The sequence below is a fragment of the Mizuhopecten yessoensis genome, unplaced genomic scaffold, assembly GCF_002113885.1.
Source record: "Mizuhopecten yessoensis strain PY_sf001 unplaced genomic scaffold, ASM211388v2 scaffold1749, whole genome shotgun sequence".
Taxonomy (NCBI): Eukaryota; Metazoa; Mollusca; class Bivalvia; order Pectinida; family Pectinidae; genus Mizuhopecten; species Mizuhopecten yessoensis.
In genome coordinates, this window is record NW_018404202.1 from 115795 (window position 1) to 142954 (window position 27160).

At 37.3% G+C, this 27160-nt stretch overlaps 2 protein-coding genes across 2 annotated transcripts; both read left to right on the plus strand.

The window, feature by feature from the left end:
- On the plus strand, positions 1 to 21426 carry LOC110440418. Its single transcript, XM_021483488.1, has 16 exons — positions 1 to 218; positions 1865 to 1957; positions 2335 to 2430; positions 6963 to 7034; positions 7416 to 7499; positions 7828 to 7992; positions 8595 to 8660; positions 9716 to 9763; positions 10744 to 10800; positions 11067 to 11200; positions 12220 to 12319; positions 13001 to 13025; positions 13243 to 13331; positions 13515 to 13583; positions 18874 to 18978; positions 19642 to 21426. Exons 1-16 carry the CDS (start codon positions 144 to 146, stop codon positions 21424 to 21426), a joined length of 3063 nt encoding a protein of 1020 aa, XP_021339163.1. The 5' UTR covers positions 1 to 143.
- On the plus strand, positions 21427 to 25592 carry LOC110467459 (ubiquitin carboxyl-terminal hydrolase 16-like). Its single transcript, XM_021524645.1, has 4 exons — positions 21427 to 22942; positions 23453 to 23529; positions 23745 to 23843; positions 24858 to 25592. Exons 1-4 carry the CDS (start codon positions 21427 to 21429, stop codon positions 25212 to 25214), a joined length of 2049 nt encoding a protein of 682 aa, XP_021380320.1. The 3' UTR covers positions 25215 to 25592.
- The last annotated feature ends 1568 nt before the right edge of the window (positions 25593 to 27160 follow it).

A 27160-nucleotide genomic window follows, 5' to 3' on the forward strand; every position in this document is an offset into this window, starting at 1 on the left:
TCCCGACATTCAGCCTTCATAGAAATGTTCTGAAGATAACATACAGTCATGATTTCGTATTAAGAAACGAAAGTGGGAATTTACGCTGAGACATGTGACATCACGTATATGCGCTAAATGGTTGGTCCTGTACTATTGTCGCCATGGACAAGGAAGCCTTAGTATTATTCTACATTGTCAAATCCATTTGTCCGTTTGTTGGAGATATATCTGCACAGGTAGAGTGAATTGTCCATTTGTTAGAGATATATCTGCACAGGTAGAGTGAACTGTCCGTTTGTTGGAGATATATCTGCACAGGGAGAGTGAATTGTCCGTTTGTTTGAGATATATCTGCACAGGTAGAGTTAATTGTCCGTTTGTTGGAGATATATCTGCATAGGTAGAGCGAATTGTTCGTTTGTTGGAGACATATCTGCACAGGTAGAGTGAATTGTCCATTTGTTGGAGATATATCTGGACAGGTAGAGTGAATTGTCCGTTTGTTGGAGATATATCTGCACAGGTAGAGTGAATTGTCCGTTTGTTGGAGATATATCTGCATAGGTAGAGTGAATTGTTCGTTTGTTGGAGACATATCTGCACAGGTAGAGTGAATTGTCCATTTGTTGGAGATATATCTGCACAGGTAGAGTGAATTGTCCGTTTGTTGGAGATATATCTGCACAGGTAGCTATAGTGTGAACTGATTCGTTCACATTTCTGTTCTTGATGTATTCTATTTAAACTTTCATAATAAGGATTACGTTCATTATCAAGAAAGCAAACTCTTTTAATATAATGATCAGTTTGTAAACATGGAACTGAAGGTGCAATTTGTATCGACAGTTCGATTTGATAATCAATTTACCCTTAAAAAAATGATTTCTACTTTCGCTTTCGCTTTGGCATATGCTATCGATCTATTGCACCACGTGCATGGTTTTTAATGTCGGTTTGACCCTGCAGATCAGAAATATATCGAAGGATAGCTACTCGGTACCTTTAAGTACTTTAAAACCTTGATAACAAGTCTGATTTGAAACAGGTCGGCTAAGAAAATAAGTCTGGGATTATTTACAGTCAAATTTATCTCGAAAGTAAGCAATCTTAAGTTATCTTGTGTATGTTTAAAAACAAAATCATTGTTTTGATGCATTTTGGCACTACAAGCTAAGATGGGTTTGAACAAATCACGTCAAACAGTTCCAGTCCCTTTTATAAAGAAAGATTACCCCTACCCCTAATGTAACAACAGATAAACCTGTATTCTGTAATCGAATACAATCACTGAAAAAAATCTTAGTACAGAACTACAATAGGGAGTTTAAGAAGTGGAGTCTTCAAAGAGTCTCTCCAGCAGGCTTGATTTATCTTGCATTTTAATATCATTGATATTAAATAAGAGTCAATATAAATACTTATTATTCTCATTGACATTAATCAATTAATCATTGATATATATCTTAATATGGCAATACAAATAATAAATATATATTTTTTAATCGAAACGAAGACAATCGCTATGGTTTGAGAGATATACGGGTACACAAGTTTGTCTCTGGATTCACATTCTAGTTTTTGTTCTATCATGGTATGCGTTTGATGATGGCTATTTTTTGCCATTTATTGTTTTGCAGTATTGTTTCATAGTTAATGTGTATCTCTTTGTTATTTGTTGTGTTATGTAAGTGTTCATGTTTCTACAATGAAAAGGAGGCGGATTGCCTTGAACATTTGCCATATTCCCTTACAAGCACTGTTGTTAACAGAGACCTTTCAAAAGTTCGATTCGTAATGAAATTATCGTTTTCTTTTCAAGCTAAAAATACGATGTCTAATGTGAACAAAGCATCCTTAATGCAATAACTATGTTTCTTTTTAGATAATATACAACATACAACGTATCATGCAGCCTAAAAGACAATTTGAGGAAGATGAAGAAAAACAGTCTGACGACCAGCTTTCTAAACCAAAGGTTTATTATCAGAATGACTGTTGTTTGTAACGTTTAAATAGAATGCAATTGTGTGATGAGATTGTAGTAGGTATAATTTTACTGACCTTTTGTGTTATGTTGAATATTTCTCCCTTATTCGTATTAGTTTGCAAATACTGATGATCATGAAAGTATTTTGTATATCAGGTAGACAGTTTACAGGGAATAAATGCGGTTCAAAATGATAACTTATTGTTTTGGGTGTTTTGTTTATCCTTGTATACTCTATATATATAACTGGTTCGTTTATGTCACCAAAGTGTTATAATAGGTTATGGTTGTATACGATACAGTTATTTGTACGGTCATCATTATTTATAAATAGAATTTTGTAATTTTGAATTGTTGTTAAACAGATTCAGAAATACATGGGGACAGAGGAAAAAGATGGTCAAACTATTGGGAAACAAACTGAAGATGCCGCAGGAGTTGACCGAATACAACATAAAGAGGTAATGCACAGTAAGACGTGAAAACTGGTAAATGCCTACTACAAAGAGGCGAATGCACAGTCACACGTGACAACTGTTAAATGCCTACTACAAACAGGCGAATGCACAGTCAGACGTGACTACTGTTAAACGCCTACTACAAACAGGCGCATGCACAGCCAGACGTGACAACTGTTAAACGCCTACTACAAGGAGGCGAATGCACAGTCAGACGTGACTACTGTTAAACGCCTACTACAAACAGGCGAATGCACAGTCAGACGTGAAAACTGTTAAATGCCTACTACAAAGAGGCAAATGCACAGTCAGACGTGACAACTGGTAAATGCCTACTACAAAGAGGCGAATGGACAGTCAGACGTGACAACTGTTAAATGCCAACTACAAACAGGCGAATGCACAGTCAGACGTGACTACTGTTAAACGCCTACTACAAACAGGCGCATGCACAGCCAGACGTGACAACTGTTAAACGCCTACTACAAAGAGGCGAATGCACGGTCAGACGTGACAACTGTTAAATGCCAACTACAAACAGGCGAATGCACAGTCAGACGTGGCAACTGTTGAATGCCTACTAACAAGAGTCGAATGCACAGTCAGACGTGACAACTGTTGAATGCCTACTAACAAGAGGCGAATGCAGTCAGACGTGACAACTGTTAAATGCCAACTACAAACAGGCGAATGCACAGTCAGACGTGGCAACTGTTGAATGCCTACTAACAAGAGTCGAATGCAGTCAGACGTGACAACTGTTAAATGCCTACGACAAAGAGGCGAATGCACAGTCAGACGTTACTACTGTTAAATACCTACTACGAAGAGGCGAATGCACAGTCAGACGTTACTACTGTTAAATACCTACTACGAAGAGGCGAATGCACAGTCAGACGTTACTACTGTTAAATACCTACTACGAAGAGGCGAATGCACAGTCAGACGTGACAACTGTTGAATGCCTACTAACAAGAGGCGAATGCAGTCAGACGTGACAACTGTTAAATGCCTACTACAAAGAGGCGAATGCACAGTCAGACGTGACAACTGTTAAATGCCTACTACAAAGAGGCGAATACACAGTCAGACGTGACAACTATTAAATGCCTATTACAAAGAGGCGAATGCACAGTCAGACGTGGCAACTGTTGAATGCCTACTACAAAGAGGCGAATGCAGAGTCAGACGTGACAACTGGTAAATGCCTACTACAAAGAGGCGAATGCACAGTCAGACATGACAACTGTTAAATGCCTACCACAAAGAGGCGAATGCACAGTCAGACGTGACAACTATTAAATGCCTACTACAAAGAGGCGAATGCACAGTCAGGCGTGACAACTGTTAAACGCCTACTACAAAGAGGCGACTGCACAGTCAGACGTGACAACTGTTAAACGCCTACTACGAAGAGTCGAATGTACAGTCAGACGTGACAACTGTTAAACGCCTAATACAAAAGAGGCGAATGTACAGTCAGACGTGACAACTGTTAATCGCCTACTAAGAAGAGGCGAATGCAGGCAGACGTGACAACTGTTAAACGCCTACTACAAAGAGGCGAATGCAGTCAGACGTGACAACTGTTAATCGCCTACTAAGAAGAGGCGAATGCAGTCAGACGTCACAACTGTTAAACGCCTACTACAAAGAGGCGAATTTACAGTCAGACGTGACAACTGTTAAACGCCTACTACAAACAGGCGAATGCACAGTCAGACGTGACAACTGTTGAAGGCCTACTACAAAGAGGCGAATGCACAGTCAGACATGACAACTGTTAAATGCCTACCACAAAGAGGCGAATGCACAGTCAGACGTGACAATTGTTAAACGTCTACTACGAAGAGGCGAATGCACAGTCAGACGTGACAACTTTTAAATGCCTACTACAAAGAGGCGAATGCAGTCAGAGGTGACAACTGTTAAATGCCTACTACAAAGAAGCGACTGCACAGTCAGACGTGACAACTGTTAAACGCCTACTTCAAAAGAGGCGAATGCACAGTCAGACGTGACAACTATTAAATGCCTACTACAAAGAGGCGAATGCACAGTCAGGCGTGACAACTGTTAAACGCCTACTACAAAGAGGCGAATTTACAGTCAGACGTGACAACTGTTAAACGCCTACTTCAAAAGAGGCGAATGCACAGTCAGACGTGACAACTATTAAATGCCTACTACAAAGAGGCGAATGCACAGTCAGACATGACAACTGTTAAATGCCTACCACAAAGAGGCGAATGCACAGTCAGACGTGACAACTGGTAAATGCCTACTACAAAGAGGCGAATGCACATTCAGACGTGACAACTGTTAAATGCCTGCTACAAACAGGCGAATGCACGGTCAGACGTGACAAATGTTAAATGCCTACTACAAAGAGGCGAATGCACGGTCAGACGTGACAACTGTTAAACGCCTACTACAAAGAGGCGAATTTACAGTCAGACGTGACAACTGTTAAACGCCTACTACGAAGAGGCGAATGTACAGTCAGACGTGACAACTGTTAATCGCGTACTAAGAAGAGGCGAATGCAGTCAGACGTGACAACTGTTAATCGCCTACTAAGAAGAGGCGAATGCAGTCAGACGAGACAACTGTTAAACGCCTACTACAAAGAGGCGACTGCACAGTCAGACGTGACAACTGTTAAATGCCTACTACAAACAGGCGAATGCAGTCAGACGTGACAACTGTTGAATGCCTACTACAAACAGGCGAATGCACAGTCAGACGTGACAACTGTTGAATGCCTACTACAAAGAGGCGAATGCAGAGTCAGACGTGACAACTGTTGAATGCCTACTACATAGAGGCGAATGCACAGTCAGACGTGACAACTGTTTGTTAAACGTCTACTACGAAGAGGCGAATGCACAGTCAGACGTGACAACTGGTAAATGCCTACTACAAAGAGGCGAATGCACATTCAGACGTGACAACTGTTAAATGCCTGCTACAAACAGGCGAATGCACGGTCAGACGTGACAAATGTTAAATGCCTACTACAAAGAGGCGAATGCACGGTCAGACGTGACAACTGTTAAATGCCTACTACAACCAGGCGAATGCACAGTCAGACGTGACAACTGTTAAACGCCTACTACAAAAGAGGCGAATGTACAGTCAGACGTGACAACTGTTAATCGCCTACTAAGAAGAGGCGAATGCAGTCAGACGTGACAACTGTTAAACGCCTACTACAAAGAGGCGAATGCAGTCAGACGTGACAACTGTTAAATGCCTACTAAAAACAGGCGAATGCAGTCAGACGTGACAACTGTAAAATGCCTACTACAAACAGGCGAATGCACGGTCAGGCGTGACAACTGTTAAAAGACTACTACAAAGAGGCGAATGCAAAGTCAGACGTGACAACTGTTAAACCCCTACTACGAAGAGTCGAATGGACAGTCAGACGTGACAACTGTTAAATGCCTACTACAAACAGGCGAATGCAGTCAGACGTGACAACTGTTAATCGCCTACTACAAAAGAGGCGAATGCACGGTCAGACGTGACAACTGTTAAACGCCTACTACAAAAGAGGCGAAGGCACAGTCAGACGTGACAACTGTTGAATGCCTACTACAAAGAGGCGAATGCAAAGTCAGACGTGACAACTGTTAAACCCCTACTACGAAGAGTCGAATGTACAGTCAGACGTGACAACTGTTAAACGCCTACTACAAAAGAGGCGAATGTACAGTCAGACGTGACAACTGTTAATCGCCTACTAAGAAGAGGCGAATGCAGTCAGACGTGACAACTGTTAAACGCCTACTACAAAGAGGCGAATTTACAGTCAGACGTGACAACTGTTAAACGCCTACTACAAAGAGGCGAATTTACAGTCAGACGTGACAACTGTTAAATGCCTACTAAGAAGAGGCGAATGCACAGTCAAACGTGACTACTGTTAAATACCGACTACGAAGAGGCGAATGCACAGTCAGACGTGACAACTGTTAAATGCCTACTACAAAGAGGCGAATGCACAGTCAAACGTGACTACTGTTAAATACCTACTACGAAGAGGCGAATGCACAGTCAGACGTGACAACTGTTAAATTCCTACTAAGAAGAGGCGAATGCACAGTCAAACGTGACTACTGTTAAATACCTACTACAAAGAGGCGAATGCACAGTCAGACGTGACAACTGTTAAATGCCTACTAAGAAGAGGCGAATGCACAGTCAAACGTGACTACTGTTAAACGCCTACTACAAACAGGCGAATGCACAGTCAGACGTTACAACTGTTAAATGCCTACTACAAAGAGGCGAATGCACAGTCAGACGTGACAACTGTTAAATGCCTACCACAAAGAGGCGAATTGCCTTGAAAGTTTGACACATTTTGTAGACTGTACTGTCGTTATTACTTCCTTACATATATATATTAAAATAGACATTTCTAAAGTACGATTCGCAATGTAATCATCTTTTTTTTTTCAGGCTGAAAATACAATGTCTTTTGTGAACAACGCAGCCTTATTGTAATAATTATATTTCTTTTTTAGATCATGCAACTTAAAAGACCACTTAAGCAAGCCGAAGAAAAGCAGTCCGACGACCAGCCTCCTCAACAAAAGGTTTATAGTCAAAACTACTGTTGTTCGTAATTATAAAATAGAATGCAATGTTTGCAATTGTGAGATGAGGTTATAGTAGGTATATTTTTACTGACCTTTTGTGTTATGTTGAATTTTCTCCCTTAATCGTATTAGTTTGCAAATACTGATGATCATGAAAGTATTTTGTATATCAGGTAGACAGTTTACAGGGAATGAATGCGGTTCAAAATGATTTTTTTTTTTTTTTGGGGTGTTTTGTTTATCCTTGTATATTCTATATGTACAACTGGTTCGTTTATGTCGCCAAAGTGTTATAATAGGTTATGGTTGTATACGATACAGTTATTTGTACGGTCATCATTATTTATATTTTTGTATTTTCGTATTGTTGATAAATAGTTTCAGAAATGCATGCGGACAGAGGAAAAAGACGGTAAAAAGAATAGGAAACAGAAAGAGTGTGACCGAATACAACATGAAGAGGTAAATCAAAACAATAGTCAATAACGGAATGCTTCTTTACAAATAACTTACTGATGTAGACCCTGATATCAACATAAATATGCACAATCTGACGTTTTCCAATCAGATATAATTGAATTTACAACATTTTAATGCTTACGAATAATGATAAACTAGAAAAGACTAAAGAAAGAGGGTAGTTTAATGCAAAAACCTAGAAAACAACAAAAGGTAATATTTATTTGTTTCCGAATAGTTTGGTTCAAATATTGTCTGTGTCGTTTTTATGTAACGACACGTGGTTACTGTATTAATGCTAGTTTTAATTAAATATAACTCCTTAAAACAGGAAACAGAAAGACAAAAACATGAAGAAAGAAGGAAACAGGAAGAAACAAGAAAACAGGAAGAAACAAGAAAAAAGGAAGAAAGAAGAAAACAAGAAGAACAAAGGAAACAGGAAGAGACAAGAAAACATGAAGAAAGAAGAAAACAGGAAGAAAAAAGAAAACAGGTACAGAGAAGAAAAAGCTTCTGGCGAATTGTTTCAAATGATATAGACATCGTGTTATAATGATTACTTACATGGTTCTGTTGAAGTGCATGTATTACATTGCATCTCCTGCACACACGCAGGCATACACACATAAGGAGATATTAGCCAGGTGGCATAGGACTAGTAGTTAGCGCCTGATAAGGCAGCTCCTGCGAATTCCTCAAAATTGTATTGATTAATGTATATGCTAATTGTATTAATTGTGTATCTGTGTATTGTCAAGCACTTAAGAGTGGCTTAGGTTAGCTTGATAGGGCGCTTTATCAAATGTTGTATATATTATAATAGAAATATTTCTTTTTGTTTGTGTAATCGTTTAATTCAGTGAGTTGTTTTTATAAACCAAAACACTACAGATATGAAGATTATTCCCTCAGTTGAAATCGTAACCAATTTAACAAAGAAAGTATACTAATCGATACCTTTCATTTTCAGACGTTGTTCTGTGTTTATGCTATAAACACGAATTCAACAAATTAATATTTTTGATTGTTAAGGAGAGTGAGTATACTATGTTGTTTCATTATGAGAATCGATTTAACAAGGGCACATTGTTTCAGGTATTACGTGAAGTTGTTAAGAAATTCAAGGAACCCGGCTGTATAACACCTAACAATCAACCAACGGTAAGCGTTACAAAATTCAAAGTTAGAAAAATATGAGTTGATTGAGTTATTGTCAGTATTCTGTGTAATCAGATGAAGTTTATCAATGCTTAATTGTCAGTATTCTGTGTAATCAGATGAAGTTGATCAATGTTTAATGGTCAGTATGCTGTGTAACCAGATGAAGTTAATAAATGTTTAATTGTCAGTATTCTAAGAATCAGATGAAGTTGATCCATGTTTAATTGTCAGTATTCTGTGTAATCAGATGAAGTTTATCAATGTTTAATTGTCAGTATTCTGTGTAATCAGATGAAGTTGATCAATGTTTAATGGTCATTATGCTGTATAACCAGATGAAGTTAATAAATGTTTAATTGTCAGTATTCTAAGAATCAGATGCAGTTGATCCATGTTTAATTGTCAGTATTCTGTGTAATCAGATGAAGTTGATCAATGTTTAATGGTCATTATGCTGTATAACCAGATGAAGTTAATAAATGTTTAATTGTCAGTATTCTAAGAATCAGATGCAGTTGATCCATGTTTAATTGTCAGTATTCTGTGTAATTAGATGAAGTTTATCAATGTTTAATTGTCAGTATTCTGTGTAATCAGATGAAATTGATCAATGTTTAATTGTCAGTATTCTGTGTAATCAGATGAAGTTGATCAATGCTTAATTGTCAGTATTCTGTGTATATCAGATGAAGTTGATCCATTTTTAATTGTCAGTATTCTATGTAATGAGATGAAGTTTATCAATGTTTAATTGAAGTAAAATATCAATTGTACTTCACTAGGGACTGATGTGTGAAACTTAACGAGTAATCAATAATTACGAATTTGATTTTTAAGCCAACGCCATGATGTAGCATACTTTTATAAGGTACATGCTATGAACGGCATACATGCTAGTTATATAATTTAGCATTTATATAATTAGAACTGCTATTTTACTGAACAAACTTATATTTAGAATTTTGTAACAACATTTACAGTCTATATGGATAGCTATATATAGCTTGTTATTCTGTTCGTGCATGTAGCCTGAAATAAATATATTCAATTTTCAGGGCTTACCAAATCTGGGGAACACGTGTTACTTGAATTCACTCCTTCAGGTATTATAATCATTTTCTGTTTACGCATTGATTCACTTATTTCTTTCGTGTTTAATTCCTTTTTATTATATATACGCCTCACCGTTATCGTTTTCATTTCTCAAATATATTCTAATTATCTATATCTCATTTACATTGCCATTATTTATTAATATATTGTTGTAAATGTCTGCATGAAAATGTGAACTGTCTGATTTAAATGGTAAAACTTCTCAAACAGAGTACCAAGAAAAAATAGAAAAAAAACAAGTATTACTAGTCCTCATAACGGTATAATGTCTTTTTAGATGTCTGCCTAATGCCAGCATTTGAAATTAAAGTATAATGCAAACCTTTGAGATTTCGAGTTTATGTCAGGTTTTGATATTTCGACCTTATATCAGCTTTTGAGATTTCAGCCTAATGATAGCCTTTGAGATTTTGGTCTAATGTCATCTTTTGAGATTTTAGTCTAATGACAGCTTTTGAGATTTTAGTCTAATGCCAGCTTTTGAGATTTTGGTCTAATGTCAGCTTTTGAGATTGATTTTGGTCTAATGTCATCTTTTGAGATTTTGGTCTTATGTCATCTTTTGAGATTTCATCATTATGCCAGGTTTTGAGGCGTCGGCGTTATTATTGTTCTTCGTCTATAATGATGAACGACTGTAACACTGTGTTGAGTGTTAGTAACATGTGTACTCTCGCGGATATGACGTCAGACATAGCACGATGGCCGCCACATGTTGAAATGATCCTTTTCATTTTGGTTATATTTAGTTTTTATTGTTAACTGTATCGACTGCAGATCATTTTTGTGTCTATTTATAGTGTGGTGGTGCATTTTCCTAATTACTGTTAACCAATCCTATCATACTTCAACCCATCCTTTAATACTTCAACCAATCCTATCATACCAACCAATCCTATCATACTTCAACCAATCCTATCATACTTCAACCAATCCTATAATACGAAGTAAAACGATATCGTATTTGCAGGTTCTGAGCTGGACGCCATTGTTAGGACAACAGCTTGCTGAGCAGTTATGGAAATCAGTAGGAAACGACAAAATAGATATACATATATGTCAGCTTCATCTAATCGAATTAATATTTTAATTGAACGAATGATAACAAAAAGAAAGAAAAGGGTTTAACATAACACTTATTTTGTTGACATAATTACATCAATGTTTCGTAAGAACAAAACCAGATTTATTGAAATATAAGTGTTAAGCGTAGTCATCACAAAAAAAAATACGTTCTTAAAATAAAACCATGTGATTGTGTAAATAACACTGCTTACATTTTGTAATAAACAGAAAGAATTTCTCAACATGGATAACGTACCAGCACGATTGTTGCGGCTCATTTTGAACGTTCATACACAAAAAGGTATCAGGATGACATTACCTCATTATCTCCCGGGAAACGTACTACAGGAGGCCAGAAAGCTGTAAGAATGCTTTATCATAGAAGTCATGCTTACTGCTATTTTGAGCATTGTATGATAGACAGTTAAAAAGAACATTATGAAAAAAATGAACATGTTCCTTTGCAGAACATCTGTCATTGTGATATTGTATTCTTTGACATTTATACATAAACCTAAGATTTACATGTATATGATATATACACTTTAAAGAATGTTCATAGTTGCAATTCTGAACCTCCGACGATGAAATATAGAAATAAGTTCGCTTCATGTTTGATACACTCCATGAAGAAAAGATGTATGTCAATAAATAGGTTTCAAGAAAGACTTTCAAAAGGCAATTTAAATATTTTTTTTAAGTTGGCGTCACTGTCGTGCCGGACGTGATTATTTTGACGCCATAGTAGCAAACGTTACATAGTATCATCTTTATAAATTTATAACAAAACATCACTTTGGTGAAATAATGTACGTGACATTTTTTCGCAATACCATTGGCCGAATCATATACACGTGGTCAGTTCTCAAAAAACTATAGTCTGCTTATCCGTAGAAGGTCATTTTCTAAATGTAGCCTTTACGAGAATCCCCAACACTGCTATCGCGAATAACCATTTGCTTAATTAATATTTGAAAGGATCACATCGTTTAACATCAAACATATTTTTTATTGGTCAACAGAAATTTACGGAAAAAGAAAATTGGAAATCTGATGTAAAACATGACATCTTAACCATTTAATTAGAAACCTTATTTTGTTATCTCATGAGGTAATGTCATGGCAAAATACCATCTGATATAAACCTCAAAAGTGATACTGACAGAGTAACGACATTCTGTAACGACAGCCGAAAACAAGTTATGTAAACCATTTCTTTTAGATAATTTGAATTCTGATAGCTGAAGATGTGACGTACATTTAAATTATGAAAAGGCGCTGTCAATGTGGTTAAATTTTACAATATGTATGAATGTGTGACTACATCGGATATGTACTGTAACCGTCCGGAAATGACGTAGTTTATGTTAATATTATATAGCAATGATCAGTTTATTGGTTACCGGCAACAAGACAGCTTCGAGATGTACAACACTCTGATCGAGGGCGTGGAGAATATGGCGAGATTGGCACCCCTCCAAGTATGTGATATTGATATAAAAAAATTAACAACCAGCTTTGACGTACCCGTAAGAAGAGAGCTTTTTCTAACGGTTAAACCTCTGTGTGCTGGAGGGCACGGGTTAGTTCTCAATAACATGTATCGGACATCTAAACAGCGTCTTAAAATAATAGACGATAAAAAACCCAATTGTTATTAGAAATAATCAAAAATGTGTACAGATGTTATTGGACATTGTGTATTTAAGAACTACATGAGCAGCATATAAAAGGTATTTCAGAACGTATCATTATACACACTACATCATATATGTATGTCGTTATAATTAACTGCTGTTACAGAACATTATTTAAATCCTTATTATGTACGTCATGTTGTAATAACATAAACCATTTTGGACTTTCAGTACCTTGTATGTATATTGCCCATTTCTTCATTTACCACCTCGCTAACTGCAAACAGTCCCCTTTTCATAAGAATTTCTTCATATGTTTCACTCAATTTATCGCCTAACCCCTTTATAACGCCATAGTTTTAGTTTTTTTCTTTTCTGCGCGCGGGGGGGGGGGGGGGGGGGGGGGGGGTTACTGTAATTAACTACCTATCTTAATATACTTATTATTAGAACATAATAACGTACAATGTAGCCATATGAATTGATTAAGTGATGCTATTAATATTAATATTTGACTTATTTTAGCAAGAAGACAACAGTCAGATGACAGGTAATAAACTTTACTTCATCATTTATTTTCAGTGCTACTCCTACCTACAACGTTATTCTTAGTTGTGTAATTATATTGTTACTTCTCTATTGTTTCGTACATAATTATTGACTGTGGAGTATATGTGATATATAAGTTACAACGTATTTTATGATCAGCTTGTTATATACAGCATTCTAACTGTAAAGTAAGCATTACTTTTTAATTTTTGTTTCAGACAACGAGGTCCTTATGAATAAGTCACCAGTATCAAGGCTTGTAGGAGGCACTTTTGTCACAGTCTGGTACTACGAATCTTGTGAGCACGTGCGTATGATTGTTAATTATGTCGAACAGATTGCATAGTAGCACGTATGTATGTATGTATGTATGTATGTATGTATGTATGTATCATATTAGTAAAGTCATCATTATACACGTGTTTGTTTTTGTTCAAGAGCAGATGTACACTGACGATACGACCATTCAATAAATGATAATATTTTGAAGGTGGAGTTGACGTTCCAGAGATTCACCAGTGTCAGTGTTCCGGTACCTAAACCACAGACAGTTCACACGGTAAAGTACTATACACCTTTTTGTTCAAGAGCAGATGTATACTGACGATACGACCATTCAATAAATGATAATATTTTGAAGATGGAGTTGACGTTCCAGAGATTCACCAGTGTCAGTGTTCCGGTACCTTAACCACAGACAGTTCAAACGGTAAACTACTATACACCTAAACCACAGACATTTAAAACGGTAAAGTACCATACACCTAAACCACATACAGTTAGAACGGTAAAGTACTATACACCTTTTTGTTCAAGAGCAGATGTATACTGACGATACGACCATTCAATAAATGATAATATTTTGAAGGTGGAGTTGACGTTCCAGAGATTCACCAGCGTCAGTGTTCCGGGACCTAAACCACAGACAGTTAGAACGGTAAAGTACTATACACCTAAACTACAGACAGTTAAAACGGTAAAGTAATATACACCTAAACCACAGACATTTAAAACGGTAAAGTACCATACACCTAAACCACAGACAGCTGAAACGGGCAACTACTATACACGTAAACCCCAGCCAGTTAAACGGTAAAATACTATACACATAAACCAAAGACAGTTCAAACGGTAAAGTACCATATACTTAAACCACAGACAGTAAAAACGGTAAAGTACTATACACCTCAACCACAGACAGTTGAAACGGTAATGTACTATACACCTAAACCACAAACAGTTAAAACAGTAAAGTACTATACACCTAAAGCACAGACAGTTCAAACGGTAAAATTGTATACGCCTAAACCACAGACAGTTCAAACAGTAAAGTACCATACACCTAAACCACAGACAGATCAAACGGTAAAGTACTATACACATAAACCACAGACAGTTAAAACTGTAAAGTACTATACACCTAAACTACAGACAGTTAAAACGGTAAAATACTATACCCGTAAACCACAAACAGTTCAAACGGTAAAGTACCATACACCTAAACCACAGACAGGTCAAACGGTAAAGTGCTATACACCTAAACCACAGACATTTAAAACGGTAAAGTACCATACACCTAAACCACAGACAGTTAATACGGTAAAGTACTATACACCTCAACCACAGACAGTTGAAACGGGAAACTACTATACCCGTAAACCCCAGACAGTTAAACGGAAAACTACTATACACGTAAACCGCAGACAGTTAAAACGGTAAAATATTATACACCTAAACCACAGACAGGTCAAACGGTAAAGTGCTATACACCTAAACCACAGACAATTCAAACGGTAAAATACTTTACACGTTAACCACAGACAGTTAAAACAGTAAAATACTAAACACGTAAACCACAGACAGTTCAAAGGGTAAAATAGTATACATCTAAAACACAGACAGTTCAAACGGTAAACTACTATACACCTAAACCACAGACATTTAAAACGGTAAAGTACCATACACCTAAACCACATACAGTTAGAACGGTAAAGTACTATACACCTCAACCACAGACAGTTGAAACGGGAAACTACTATACCCGTAAACCCCAGACAGTTAAACGGAAAACTACTATACACGTAAACCACATACAGTTAAAACGGTAAAATACTATACACGAAAACCACAGACAGTTAAACGGCAAAATACTATACACCTAAACCAGACATAGTTTAAACGGTAAAATGATACACACCTAAACCACAGACAGTTCAAACAGTAAAGTACCATACACCTAAACCACATACAGTTAAAACGGTAAAATACTATACACGAAAACCACAGACAGTTAAACGGCAAAATACTATACACGTAAACCCCAGACAGTTAAACGGAAAACTACTATACACGTAAACCGCAGACAGTTAAAACGGTAAAATCCTATACACCTAAACCACAGACAATTCAAACGGTAAAATACTTTACACGTTAACCACAGACAGTTAAAACAGTAAAATACTAAACACGTAAACCACAGACAGTTCAAACAGTAAAGTACCATACACCTAAACCACATACAGTTAGAACGGTAAAGTACTATACACCTCAACCACAGACAGTTGAAACGGAAAAGTACTATACACCTAAACCAAAGACAGTTAAAACGGTAAAGTTCTATACACCTAAACCACAGACATTTAAAACGGTAAAGTACCATACACCTAAACCACATACAGTTAAAACGGTAAAGTACCATACACCTAAACCACATACAGTTAAAACGGTAAAGTACCATACACCTAAACCACATACAGTTAGAACGGTAAAGTACTATACACCTTTTTGTTCAAGAGCAGATGTATACTGACGATACGACCATTCAATAAATGATAATATTTTGAAGATGGAGTTGACGTTCCAGAGATTCACCAGTGTCAGTGTTTCGGTACCTAAACCACAGACAGTTAGAACGGTAAAGTACTATACACCTAAACCCCAGACAGTTAAAACTGTAAAATACTATACACGTAAACCCCAGCCAGTTAAACGGTAAAATACTATACACGTTAACCACAGACAGTTGAAACGGGAAAACAATATGCAGGTAAACCACAGACAGTTCAAAGGGTAAAATAGTATACATCTAAAACACAGACAGTTCAAACGGTAAACTACTATACACCTAAACCACAGATAGTTCAAACGGTAAAGTACTATACGCCTAAACCACAGACAGTTCAAAATATTTTGAAGGTGGAGTTGACGTTCCAGAGATTCACCAGCGTCAGTGTTCCGGGACCTAAACCACAGACAGTTAGAACGGTAAAGTACTATACACCTCAACCACAGACAGTTGAAACGGGAAAACAATATGCAGGTAAACCACAGACAGTTCAAACAGTAAAGTACTATACACCTAAACTACAGACAGTTAAAACGGTAAAGTTCTATACACCTAAACCACAGACATTTAAAACGGTAAAGTACCATACACCTAAACCACATACAGTTAGAACGGTAAAGTACTATACACCTTTTTGTTCAAGAGCAGATGTACTCTGACAATACGACCATTCAATAAATGATAATATTTTGAAGGTGGAGTTGACGTTCCAGAGATTCACCAGTGTCAGTGTTCCGGGACCTAAACCACAGACAGTTAGAACGGTAAAGTACTATACACCTAAAGCACAGACAGTTCAAACGGTAATGTACTATACACCTAAACCACAGACAGATCAAACGGTAAAGTACTATACGCCTAAACCACAGACAGTTAAACCGGTAAAGTACCATCCACCTAAACCACAGACAGTTAAAACGGTAAAATACTATACACGTAAACCACAGACAGTTAAACGGTAAAATACTATACACGTAAACCACAGACAGTTAAAACGGTAAAATACTATACAAGTAAACCACAAACAGTTCAAACGGTAAAATACTATACACGTAAACCGTTCAAACGGTAAAGTACTATACACCTAAACCACAGACATTTAAAACGGTAAAGTACCATACACCTAAACCACAGACAGGTAAAACGGTAAAGTACTATACACCTAAACCACAGACAGTTGAAACGGAAAACTACTATACACGTAAACCACAGACAGTTGAAACGGTAAACTACTATACACGTAAACCACAGACAGTTGAAACGGTAAAATACTATACGCCTAAACCACAGACAGTTCAAACGATAAAATACTATACACGTAAACCACAGACAGTTCAAACGGTAAAACACTATACACGTAAACCACAGACAGCTGAAACGGTAAACTACTATACACCTAAACCACAGACAGTTTAAACGGTAAACTACTATACACCTAAACCACAGACAGTTTACACGGTAAAATACTACACACGTTAACAACAGACAGTTGAAACGGTAAACAACTATACGCCTAAACCACAGACAGTTCAAACGGTAAAATACTATACACCTAAATACCAGACAGTTCAAATGGTAAAATACTATACACGTAAACCACAGACAGTTTAAACGGTAAAATACTATACACATAAACCAAAGACAGTTCAAACGGTAAAGTACTATGCACCTAAACCCCAGACAGTTAAAACTGTAAAATACTATACACGTAAACCACAGACAGTTCAAACGGTAAAGTACTATACACCTAAACCACAGACAGTTCAAACGGTAAAATACTATACACCTAAACCACAGACAGTTTAAACGGTAAATACTATACACCTAAACCAGAGATAGTTTAAACGGTAAATACTATACACCTAAACCAGAGATAGTTTAAACGTTAAATGCTATACACCTAAACCACAGACAGTTTAAACGGTAAAATACTATACACATAAACCAAAGACAGTTCAAACGGTAAAGTACTATGCACCTAAACCCCAGACAGTTAAAACTGTAAAATACTATACACGTAAAGCAAAGACAGTTCAAACGGTAAAATACTATACACCTAAACCACAGACAGTTCACACGGTAAAGTACTATACACCTAAACCACAGACAGTTCAAACGGTAAAGAACTATACACGTAAACCACAGACAGTTCAAACGGTAAACTACTATACGCCTAAACCACAGACAGTTCAAACGATAAAATACTATACACGTAAACCACAGACAGTTCAAACGGTAAACTACTATACACGTAAACCACAGACAGTTAAAACGGTAAAGTACTATACACCTAAACCAAAGACAGTTAAAACAGTAAAATACTATACACGTAAACCACAGACAGTTCAACCTGTAAAGTACTATACACCTAAACCACAGACAGTTTAAACGGTAAATACTATACAAATAAATCAGACATGTAACTGACTGTAACGTATAAACATCAGTCTGTCCGAAGAAGCCCAAGAAGGCAGAAAGGCCTAGCGGACAGTCGTGTGTATCTATTTTTTTGCTTTATTGATAGAGAGAATTAAAGGATATCGATTTTATTTCTAAATACATTTCATTACAGCTACATACTTGTATCAGATTGAGATTTCTTAAAATTATCTAAAACAGGATTTTAAATTTGAGTATTTTCAGGTTTCTTTTTTCAAAAGGCGCAGCTGGTGTAACAATTATTTCAATACATGCCCATATATCTACAGTCTACATTGTAAACTAGAGTTATCGTCTCCTCAACTGATCATTAAACTTAAAAAGTGGGCGGAGCTATGCAAATTTTGCGCGAACGAGACACAATTATGTGACGTCATGAACAGTTGATACTGGCAGAGTTAACCAACGCCTATGCAAATTCCAGGCTGTTACTTTTATTGAACCGTCATCTCGTTACCTGACTAAAATAGAGGGGCTATCCCTTGAATATTTTCGACTTGCATGTAAAGTTTATTTACAGCCTACGCTCCCTGTACTAAATAATTACAAATATTTTGGCTTACAGAAAACTAAACCCGTGACTGGTGTCAAACGCAAAAGTAGTGACGCTGAGCATGATGATGGAACTTTCAATGATACCACGGTTACTCACACGAGAACATCAAAAAACGTACGTAACAAAAACAATGATTGTGAAAAAAATCATTAATTTCGTATTTGAAAAATAATAATCATTTGAATATGTAATCAAATGTTATATGTCAGTCTATCATTAGGAGGCACGATAGTCTAGTGGTAGGACGTCGGGCTCGTGACTGAAGGGTTGCGGGTTCGAGTCACGGCACGGCACTCTGTTGTATCTTTGAGCAAGATACTTTACTCCACTTGTTCCAGTCTACTCAGCTGTAAATGAGTACGTGGTTGGGCAGGGCTAGAACTGCTGAATGCTAGCTGTGAGCACCGAAATGGCAGCACTGGCTGGTTGCTCCCCGATGAGTTGAGAAAGATATTGGCTAATTGCAAAGGCCCTATTACCACGGATAATAATTTGTGAACCGTTTTGAGACGATCTACAAACTAGGTTGTAATAAAGCGGTATATAAGAACCTCGATTTATTATTATTATTATTATTATTATTACTTTTGATAGGAAAGAAAAGTGTACATACCTGAGAAAAGTATGGGTTGTTTCTAATTTCTGTAAATTTAGCCTGCTTTTTTGTACTTCATATATTTTTCATATCATTAACAAATCAGTGTATAAATATTACAGTATAGAAATGTCTTTGACGTAATATAAGAAATTACATTCTAAACGTTTTGTTTATAAAAGGAATTGTTTGCCAATACCATAGACGAAAAAGGACAGGAAAATGAATTACGGCCTCTGGAAGATAGTGCCGGACAGGAGAATTTACCTGAACAGCCTGAAATCAACAAAGAGAAGAAAAAAAGGAGGAAGAAGAAAAAAACCAGAAGGAACATGGCTATGCACGGAAAAACAGGAAAAAAACAAAAGGAAAATATGGATTTAGACGAACAAAATGTTGTTGAAAACCTTAATGAACATATCGGAAGCAGATCTTCTAAAAAGGATGGAAAAGGAGAGGATCCGGCCCAAGATGCTCAAACAGAAAACATTGAAGAACAGAACAGAAACGAGCCGTCAGAAATGAGTGGAACACAAGAGAATCAAGCCAAAGTTGCTCAAACGAAAAAGCTTGATGAACATAACAGATATGCAATGTCTGAAATGGGTAGAACACTAGAGGATCCCGTTCAAGATGCTCAAACAGAAAACCGTGATGAACATTACGGAAACGAACCATCTGAAATGGACGGAACACTAGAGGAACCGGCTCAAGATGCTCAAACAGAAAAGCTTAATAAACATTATGGATACGCACCGTCTGAAATGGTTCGAACACTAAAGGATCCGGCTCAAGATGCTCAATCAGAAAACCTTGATGATTATAACGGAAACGCATCGTCTGAAATGGGTGGAACACGAGAGAATCTGGCCAAAGTTGCTCAAACAAAAAACCTTGGCAAATATTACGTCAACGCACCGTCTGAAATGGATGAAACACTGAAGGATCCGGCCCAAGATGCTCAAACAGGCCATAACAAAAGCACACCGTTAGAAATGAGTGGAACAGTAGAGACTCTAGTAAAAGTTGCTCAATCGGAAACGCTTGATGGACATAACGGAAACACATCGTCTGAAATAGATGGAACACTAGAGGATCGAGCCAAAGATGCTCAAAAAGAACAGCTTGGTGAACATAACGGAAACGCACCGTCTGAAATAGGTGGAACACTAGAGGATCCGGCTCAAGATGATCAAACAGAAAACCTTGATGAACATAACGGAAACGCATCGTCTGAAATAGGTGGCACACTAGAGGATCCGCCTCAAGATGCTCTAACAGAAAACCTTTGTGAACATAACGGAAACGCATCGTCTGAAATGGGTAGAACACGAGAGGATCCCGTTCAAGATTTTCAAATAGGAGAGCTTTATGAACATTACGGAAACGGACCATCTGAAATGGACGGACAACTAGAGGATCCGGCTCAAGATGCTCGAATAGAAAACCTTTGTGAACATAACGGAAACGTATCGTCTGAATTAGGTGGCACACTAGAGGATCGTCCTAAAGATGCTCTAACAGAAACCCTTTGTGAACATAACGGAAACGCAACGTCTGAGAAATGTGGCACACTAAAGGATCCGACCCAAGATGCTCAAACAGAAAGCCGTGTTAAACATAACGGCAACACACCGACTGAAATGGGTGGAACACTAGAGGACCCGGTTCAAGATGCTCAAACAGAAAACCTTGATGAACATAACGGAAACGCACCGTCTGAAATATGTGGCACACTAGAGGATCCGGCCAAAATCGCTCAATCGGAAAAGCCTGGGGAACATAACGGCAACACACCGACTGACATAGGTGGAACACAAGAGGAATCAGTTCAAGATTTTCAAATAGGAGAGCTTTATGAACATTACGGAAACGGACCATCTGAAATGGACGGAACACTAGAGGATCCGGCTCAAGATGATCAAACAGAAAACCTTGATGAACATAACGGAAACGCATCGTCTTAAATGGGTAGAACACGAGAGGATCCCGTTCAAGATTTTCAAATAGAAAACTGTGATGAACATTACGGAAACGCAACGTCTGAGATATGTGGCACACTAAAGGATCCGCCCCAAGATGCTCAAACAGAAAACTTTTGTGAACATAACGGAAACGCATCGTCTGAAATGAGTGGAACACGAGAGGATCTGGTCCAAGATGCTCAAACAGAAAACCGTGTTAAACATAACGGCAACACACCGACTGATATAGGTGGAACACAAGAGGAATCAGTTCAAGATTTTCAAATAGAAAGCCTTGATGAAAATTGCAGAAACGACACATCTGAAATGGATGGAACACTAGAGGATCCGACTCAAGATGCTCAAAAAGAACAGCTTGGTGAACATAACGGAAACGCACCGTCTGATATAGGTGGAACACTAGAGGATCCAGTTCAAGATTTTCAAATAGAAAACCGTGATGAACATTACGGAAACGGACCATCTAAAATGGACGGAACACTAGATCCGGCTCAAGATGCTCAAACAGGAAACCTTGATGAACATAACGGAGACGAACCGTCTGAAATATGTGGCACACTAGAGGATCCGCCCCAAGATGCTCAAACAGAAAACTTTTGTGAACATAACGAAAACGCATCGTCTGAAATGAGTGGAACACGAGAGGATCTGGTCCAAGATGCTCAAACAGAAAACCGTGTTGAAAATAACAAAAACGCACCGTCAGAAATGAATGGAACAGTAGAGAATCCAGCCAAAGTTGCTCAGACGGAAAAGCTTGATGAACATAACGGAAACGCATCGTCTGATATTAGTGTCACACTACAGGATCCGGCCAAAATCGCTCAATCGGAAAAGCCTGGTGAACATCACGGAAACGTACCGTCTGAAATAGGTGGGACACTAGAGGAAACAGTTCAGAATTTTCAATTGAATCACCTTGATGAACATTACGGAAACGCATCGTCTGAAATGATAGGAACACGAGAGGATCTGGTCCAAGTTGCTCCAACAAAAACCCTTGGCAAACATCACGACAACGCACCGTCTGAAATTGGTAGAACACTAAAGGATCCTCAAATACAAGAAGATTTGCCAACTACTGAACAAAACGATCAGCTCCACTTTTCTATAACACACGATCAAAAATTTGAAAATGTCAACGAGACATTTGAGTTTGATAAGAAAACACAGAAAGATAATATACTACCTGAAAAGGAAAATCTGGAACCCGACAAATGTAAACATGAGACTGAAAACAGTCAACCATTTGCAGAAGCGGCCAATGAAAAGTACTGCAAGGACAAATGCGAATTAACTAACAGTTTTCTATCGGAGGACATAGCAATAGATGAACAACAGTCGATCGCCACAACACTGCCACATCAGCCTTTGGAAATGATGAATGAAAACCCAACTGACCTCGAAAGAGGACTGTTTGAACTGACAGAAGAAGAAATCTGGGATGAATGTATGATCGGCTGCCGTACCTGCGGTTCTTCCAATTCAGTTAAACGTGGTATATATTTTTCTATAAAATCTACTATATACACTAGTTTTCAGGCAATATAAAACATCGATAATATCCATTGATCATTTTTACGGCTTTAACATTTTAAAATAGGCTGCTTAGAGTATGAGAATTTGAGATAAATGCGCTCTGTTGATTGATAAATTATCGCATTCCTAGTAACAGGATTTCAGCGCCGCACTGCTTTATGCACATTGTGTGTTATATCGCTGATGGCGGTTTTACAGGTGATCGATCTTGCATATCAGGTAGCATATCTACAAACGCTTGGTTATGCCTCCATAGTATGTATGGGTAGCATGATCTCTATCCTATTTTGCTATCATCTTAGTTTCTGTTGTTGTCTTACCGTTTCCAATTTGTTCAATTAAATCAACACATAGTACTTACACGTGACCATTGCTGTTTCAACATGATCAACAACAAACGAACAGCTACGCCTTTTGTAATTCAGACGGAATGATGCGCAGGTTTACTCTGACATATTTTTGTTGATAGGGAAGCACACTCGCAGGAAGTTACTGATCATCGCTCTTCCACCAGTACTTGTGGTTCACATCAACAAGATGGAAAAGGTAAAACAAGTCATATGCTCTTTCCTCTCTTGAACCTAGCAATTACTCTCATAGAGAATCAATCTTCTGGTTCGATGACAGTAGGTAATTGGCAATTAAATACAATAATATGTTCATAACTTTCGTAATAATAATGACAGACTGGTGATGGTTTTACTGTTAAGGCTGGGATTTGATTTAGCATTAATCTAACACTTACTCATTCACTGTTACAGGATGGCTATGGGGGATTACGGAAGGTAACCAAGAGAGTGACATATCCAAAGTATCTAAACATGGCACCATTTTGTTCTTCCGCTCTCCAGATGGTTGAGGTAAATAAAAAAATGTGTTAATTATTAACAAAATGTAAGTTTGAAGACAACGCATTTCATAAGGTTTTAATAAGGATGCAATGCCAACAAATATGAATTGATATGATAAACTTCAAAACATGGATTTGATCGAATGATTCAAATTTTATTCCCGTTTTATTTCGCTGTATAATGATCATGGTTATCCTTCTAATTTGTAACACTCTTTCTGATTATATATCTGGCTCTGTCAAAGTCTATAAAAGCACGTGCAAGGGGAAATAACTAAAACTAGAATCTCTCTTCATAACAACAAAGATGGCTCCGGCATGCACACACACGCGTTTGAGGGGTGTCGATCATTCACAGGATGAAATAGCCTACTTAATTGACAGCAAACTCAGTGAAACAGGCAATAATGGGGCCGCTATGGTGCTTATTTCAAAGATGGTTGTGTAGTGTCCGAAATATTGCCGAAAAAAGTGTCCGGTAGGGGCTATTTTGGTCAAGTACAACTTAAACTAAAAAGGTGACATATAGCTTTGCAGAAAAAAAGGAATAAAAGATGTTCAGGGTGACAAATTCGTTACCTCTTGGTTAGGAGGGGTCTACGGGCTCATAGACCCCGTCTGGATTTTATAGAACTCGAGCTTTCCCGCTGTAAGATATCGGCGAATTCCCGGTTAAAGCTACATGTATTTTATGACGTCACGTCGACAATTGCATTTAGGCGGTAGCGTCAACATTGCATTATGTCAGTTTTATTAGGGTAAGAGAAAACATCAGTGACTCGCTTGAAGGTGTAGGTGGGGTGTCAGACTTTAAAGTGACCACATACTCACCTGTCCTCGTGTTTGACAACTGATTGAGATTCTCCTATAGTATCCCCAAGAGGGTTATATATTATATTAGTTTTAAACATGATTTTTACTACATGACCCAGGTGGCCGAATTTATTCATGATACATGAATATGTCTTTGCGAGCGTAACCACTGTCGTAAAAAATATAATAATATACTGTCTATTTATATCAGGTTGGAAACACCTCTGCGCGTACCTGGTTCAGATTGTATGGAGTGGTGAGTCACGGTGGATCAATCCACGGCGGTCATTACACTGCCTTCGTCAGAGTTAGTCACCAGAATGCATCTTCTCTTCATGACAACTTCCTCCTGACTGAGTGGACGGACCCAGAACGAGTAGAGACTGACATCAAGAAGTTTTGGCAGGAGAGTTCTCACAGTCAGAGTATGTCCCCGACAGTAGCACCTGAGGATACAGCTGACGATGTCTGGTATCATATCAGTGACTCAATGGTTTGGACGAGTGATGAAGGAGCAGCTACAAACGATGGGGACGCCTACATACTGATGTATGAGAGGTGCGGCTAGATGACGGCTTTTATGGCATTGATAATGAAATATGCATTAGTGTGCATCACTGTCTGATTAAAAACAACATAATTGAAGACCACCTTTACGATAGAGTTCTGGTTTACGCGTTGCTATAGTCGTTGTCATAGACGCAGGTGTAGAAGCACAGAAGAGTTCTACCGACTCTGGAAACATTTAAACCGACATCACTATTCTCCTAGTACATCCCTGTGACCAATGTTAAAATTGTTTTGTAACAGGGAACTACCAACAATGCAAATATCTGAGTGCATCTAAATGTTTTTACGGCAAAGTGGCAATATAATGCATTCGTCATGCTTCACTTGATCTGTTGATTTTATCGAACTTATTTAAATAAATCAATAATATTGTTCAGATGCACTGTATATTTTGTATGCTTTAGACATTTTCTATTGGTTTTAATTGTTACATTCCACTGGTAAAATGTGTCATTCATTTTTCTACTATCAAATGATAATTATAAGTGCCATAGTAATGATGTGGATGTACCATATATCATTATTCATTGGTATGTTTTATCTAATTGACTTTTAATATTGTATATTAAATAATAAGCGTGTTTTTATTCCAGAATTGCCCTTAGAATGCTTAAATATCACAACATGTATTGCAAAATTATACAAACCAAATATAAAGATGTGTTTTTTTCTGACTGACAATATTGATAAAAAGTAAAACATTTATAGAGAAAGTCAATTATACTGTATATTTCTAAAGTAATTAATTATGTCAATGCATTAATCCTTTGTATTGTGTAAGCAGCCTGTCAAATATTAGTGTGTAGTTTATTTTGGAAGGTATTCGTGAAAACTTGTATGAGTTTTGGACCTATACCAAATTAATTGAATCATGCGCCTGACAAAAAGTTAAACTCGAGACATTGAGAACGGACTTGACATCTTGTCTCCCTAAGATTCCTCCGAACCATTGGAAACATGTGACATTGTATCGTATCACCAGGACAGGCAATGGAGCATCCGCTCGGTGTGACAGTTTGGTATACGCACTCTATACTAAACATACAACAATATCCATAAATAACGGGTACTGGTTCCTTTCTTTACGCTATAGAAGTTAATCATTACATTTTTTCAATGTTATGGAGAAAATATGTAATGTTTTGTTCATTAGGTACACCTGTTAACTTGTACACTTAGACATTGCGACAGCGGTCTAAGGGAGATAATTTGTAAAAAAAACTCCCTTGTGTCTTCACTGAACTTTCATAGTCTTCCTCTCTGTCATGGTAGATGCGTTTCCAATACAAGACTTACAATGCTTGCTTTGAATTCCAGTAGAGGCTACTTTCATCTTTATGCTGCATGCGTTTTGTTGCAGAAAGAAATACAAGGAAACAATAGTCATTGCTTGATGATTTTTATGTATTTATATATATTTCTTACGGAATTTGTCCGTGTTTCCTATATGTTTAACGACAAGGAAATTGTTGTCTTTTAAAAGTCCACTATGCATTTTCATATTCTTTCAAAATTATACATTAATTATCTAAAACTGATTGCTAATTATTATTTTGTGAGTGACATTTTTTATTACATACATAATTTGTAAACAAGGGTATGGATATTTACACTTTCAAGTGATACAGACTGTTAATCGCAAACGATGCGGTTCTTGTGAATTATTTAAATAATTAATTTCTGAATAAATATTTAAACGAAATATCCAAGTAAAACCTATTAATCCCGTACTCATGTACAGACTAATTTAAGGAGAGACCTTCGGACCAATTTGATGATTTATTATACAACGAGTAAATAAGATAAATCTATTTTCGCATGTAACAAAAACTGTACATGTAAATCACCTGTTTACAATACAAGCTACATGTTTATAGTTTTAAGAACTAACAACATGTTTATTGTTTACATTACCAACTCAATGTATTTCATAACTCTGAAAAG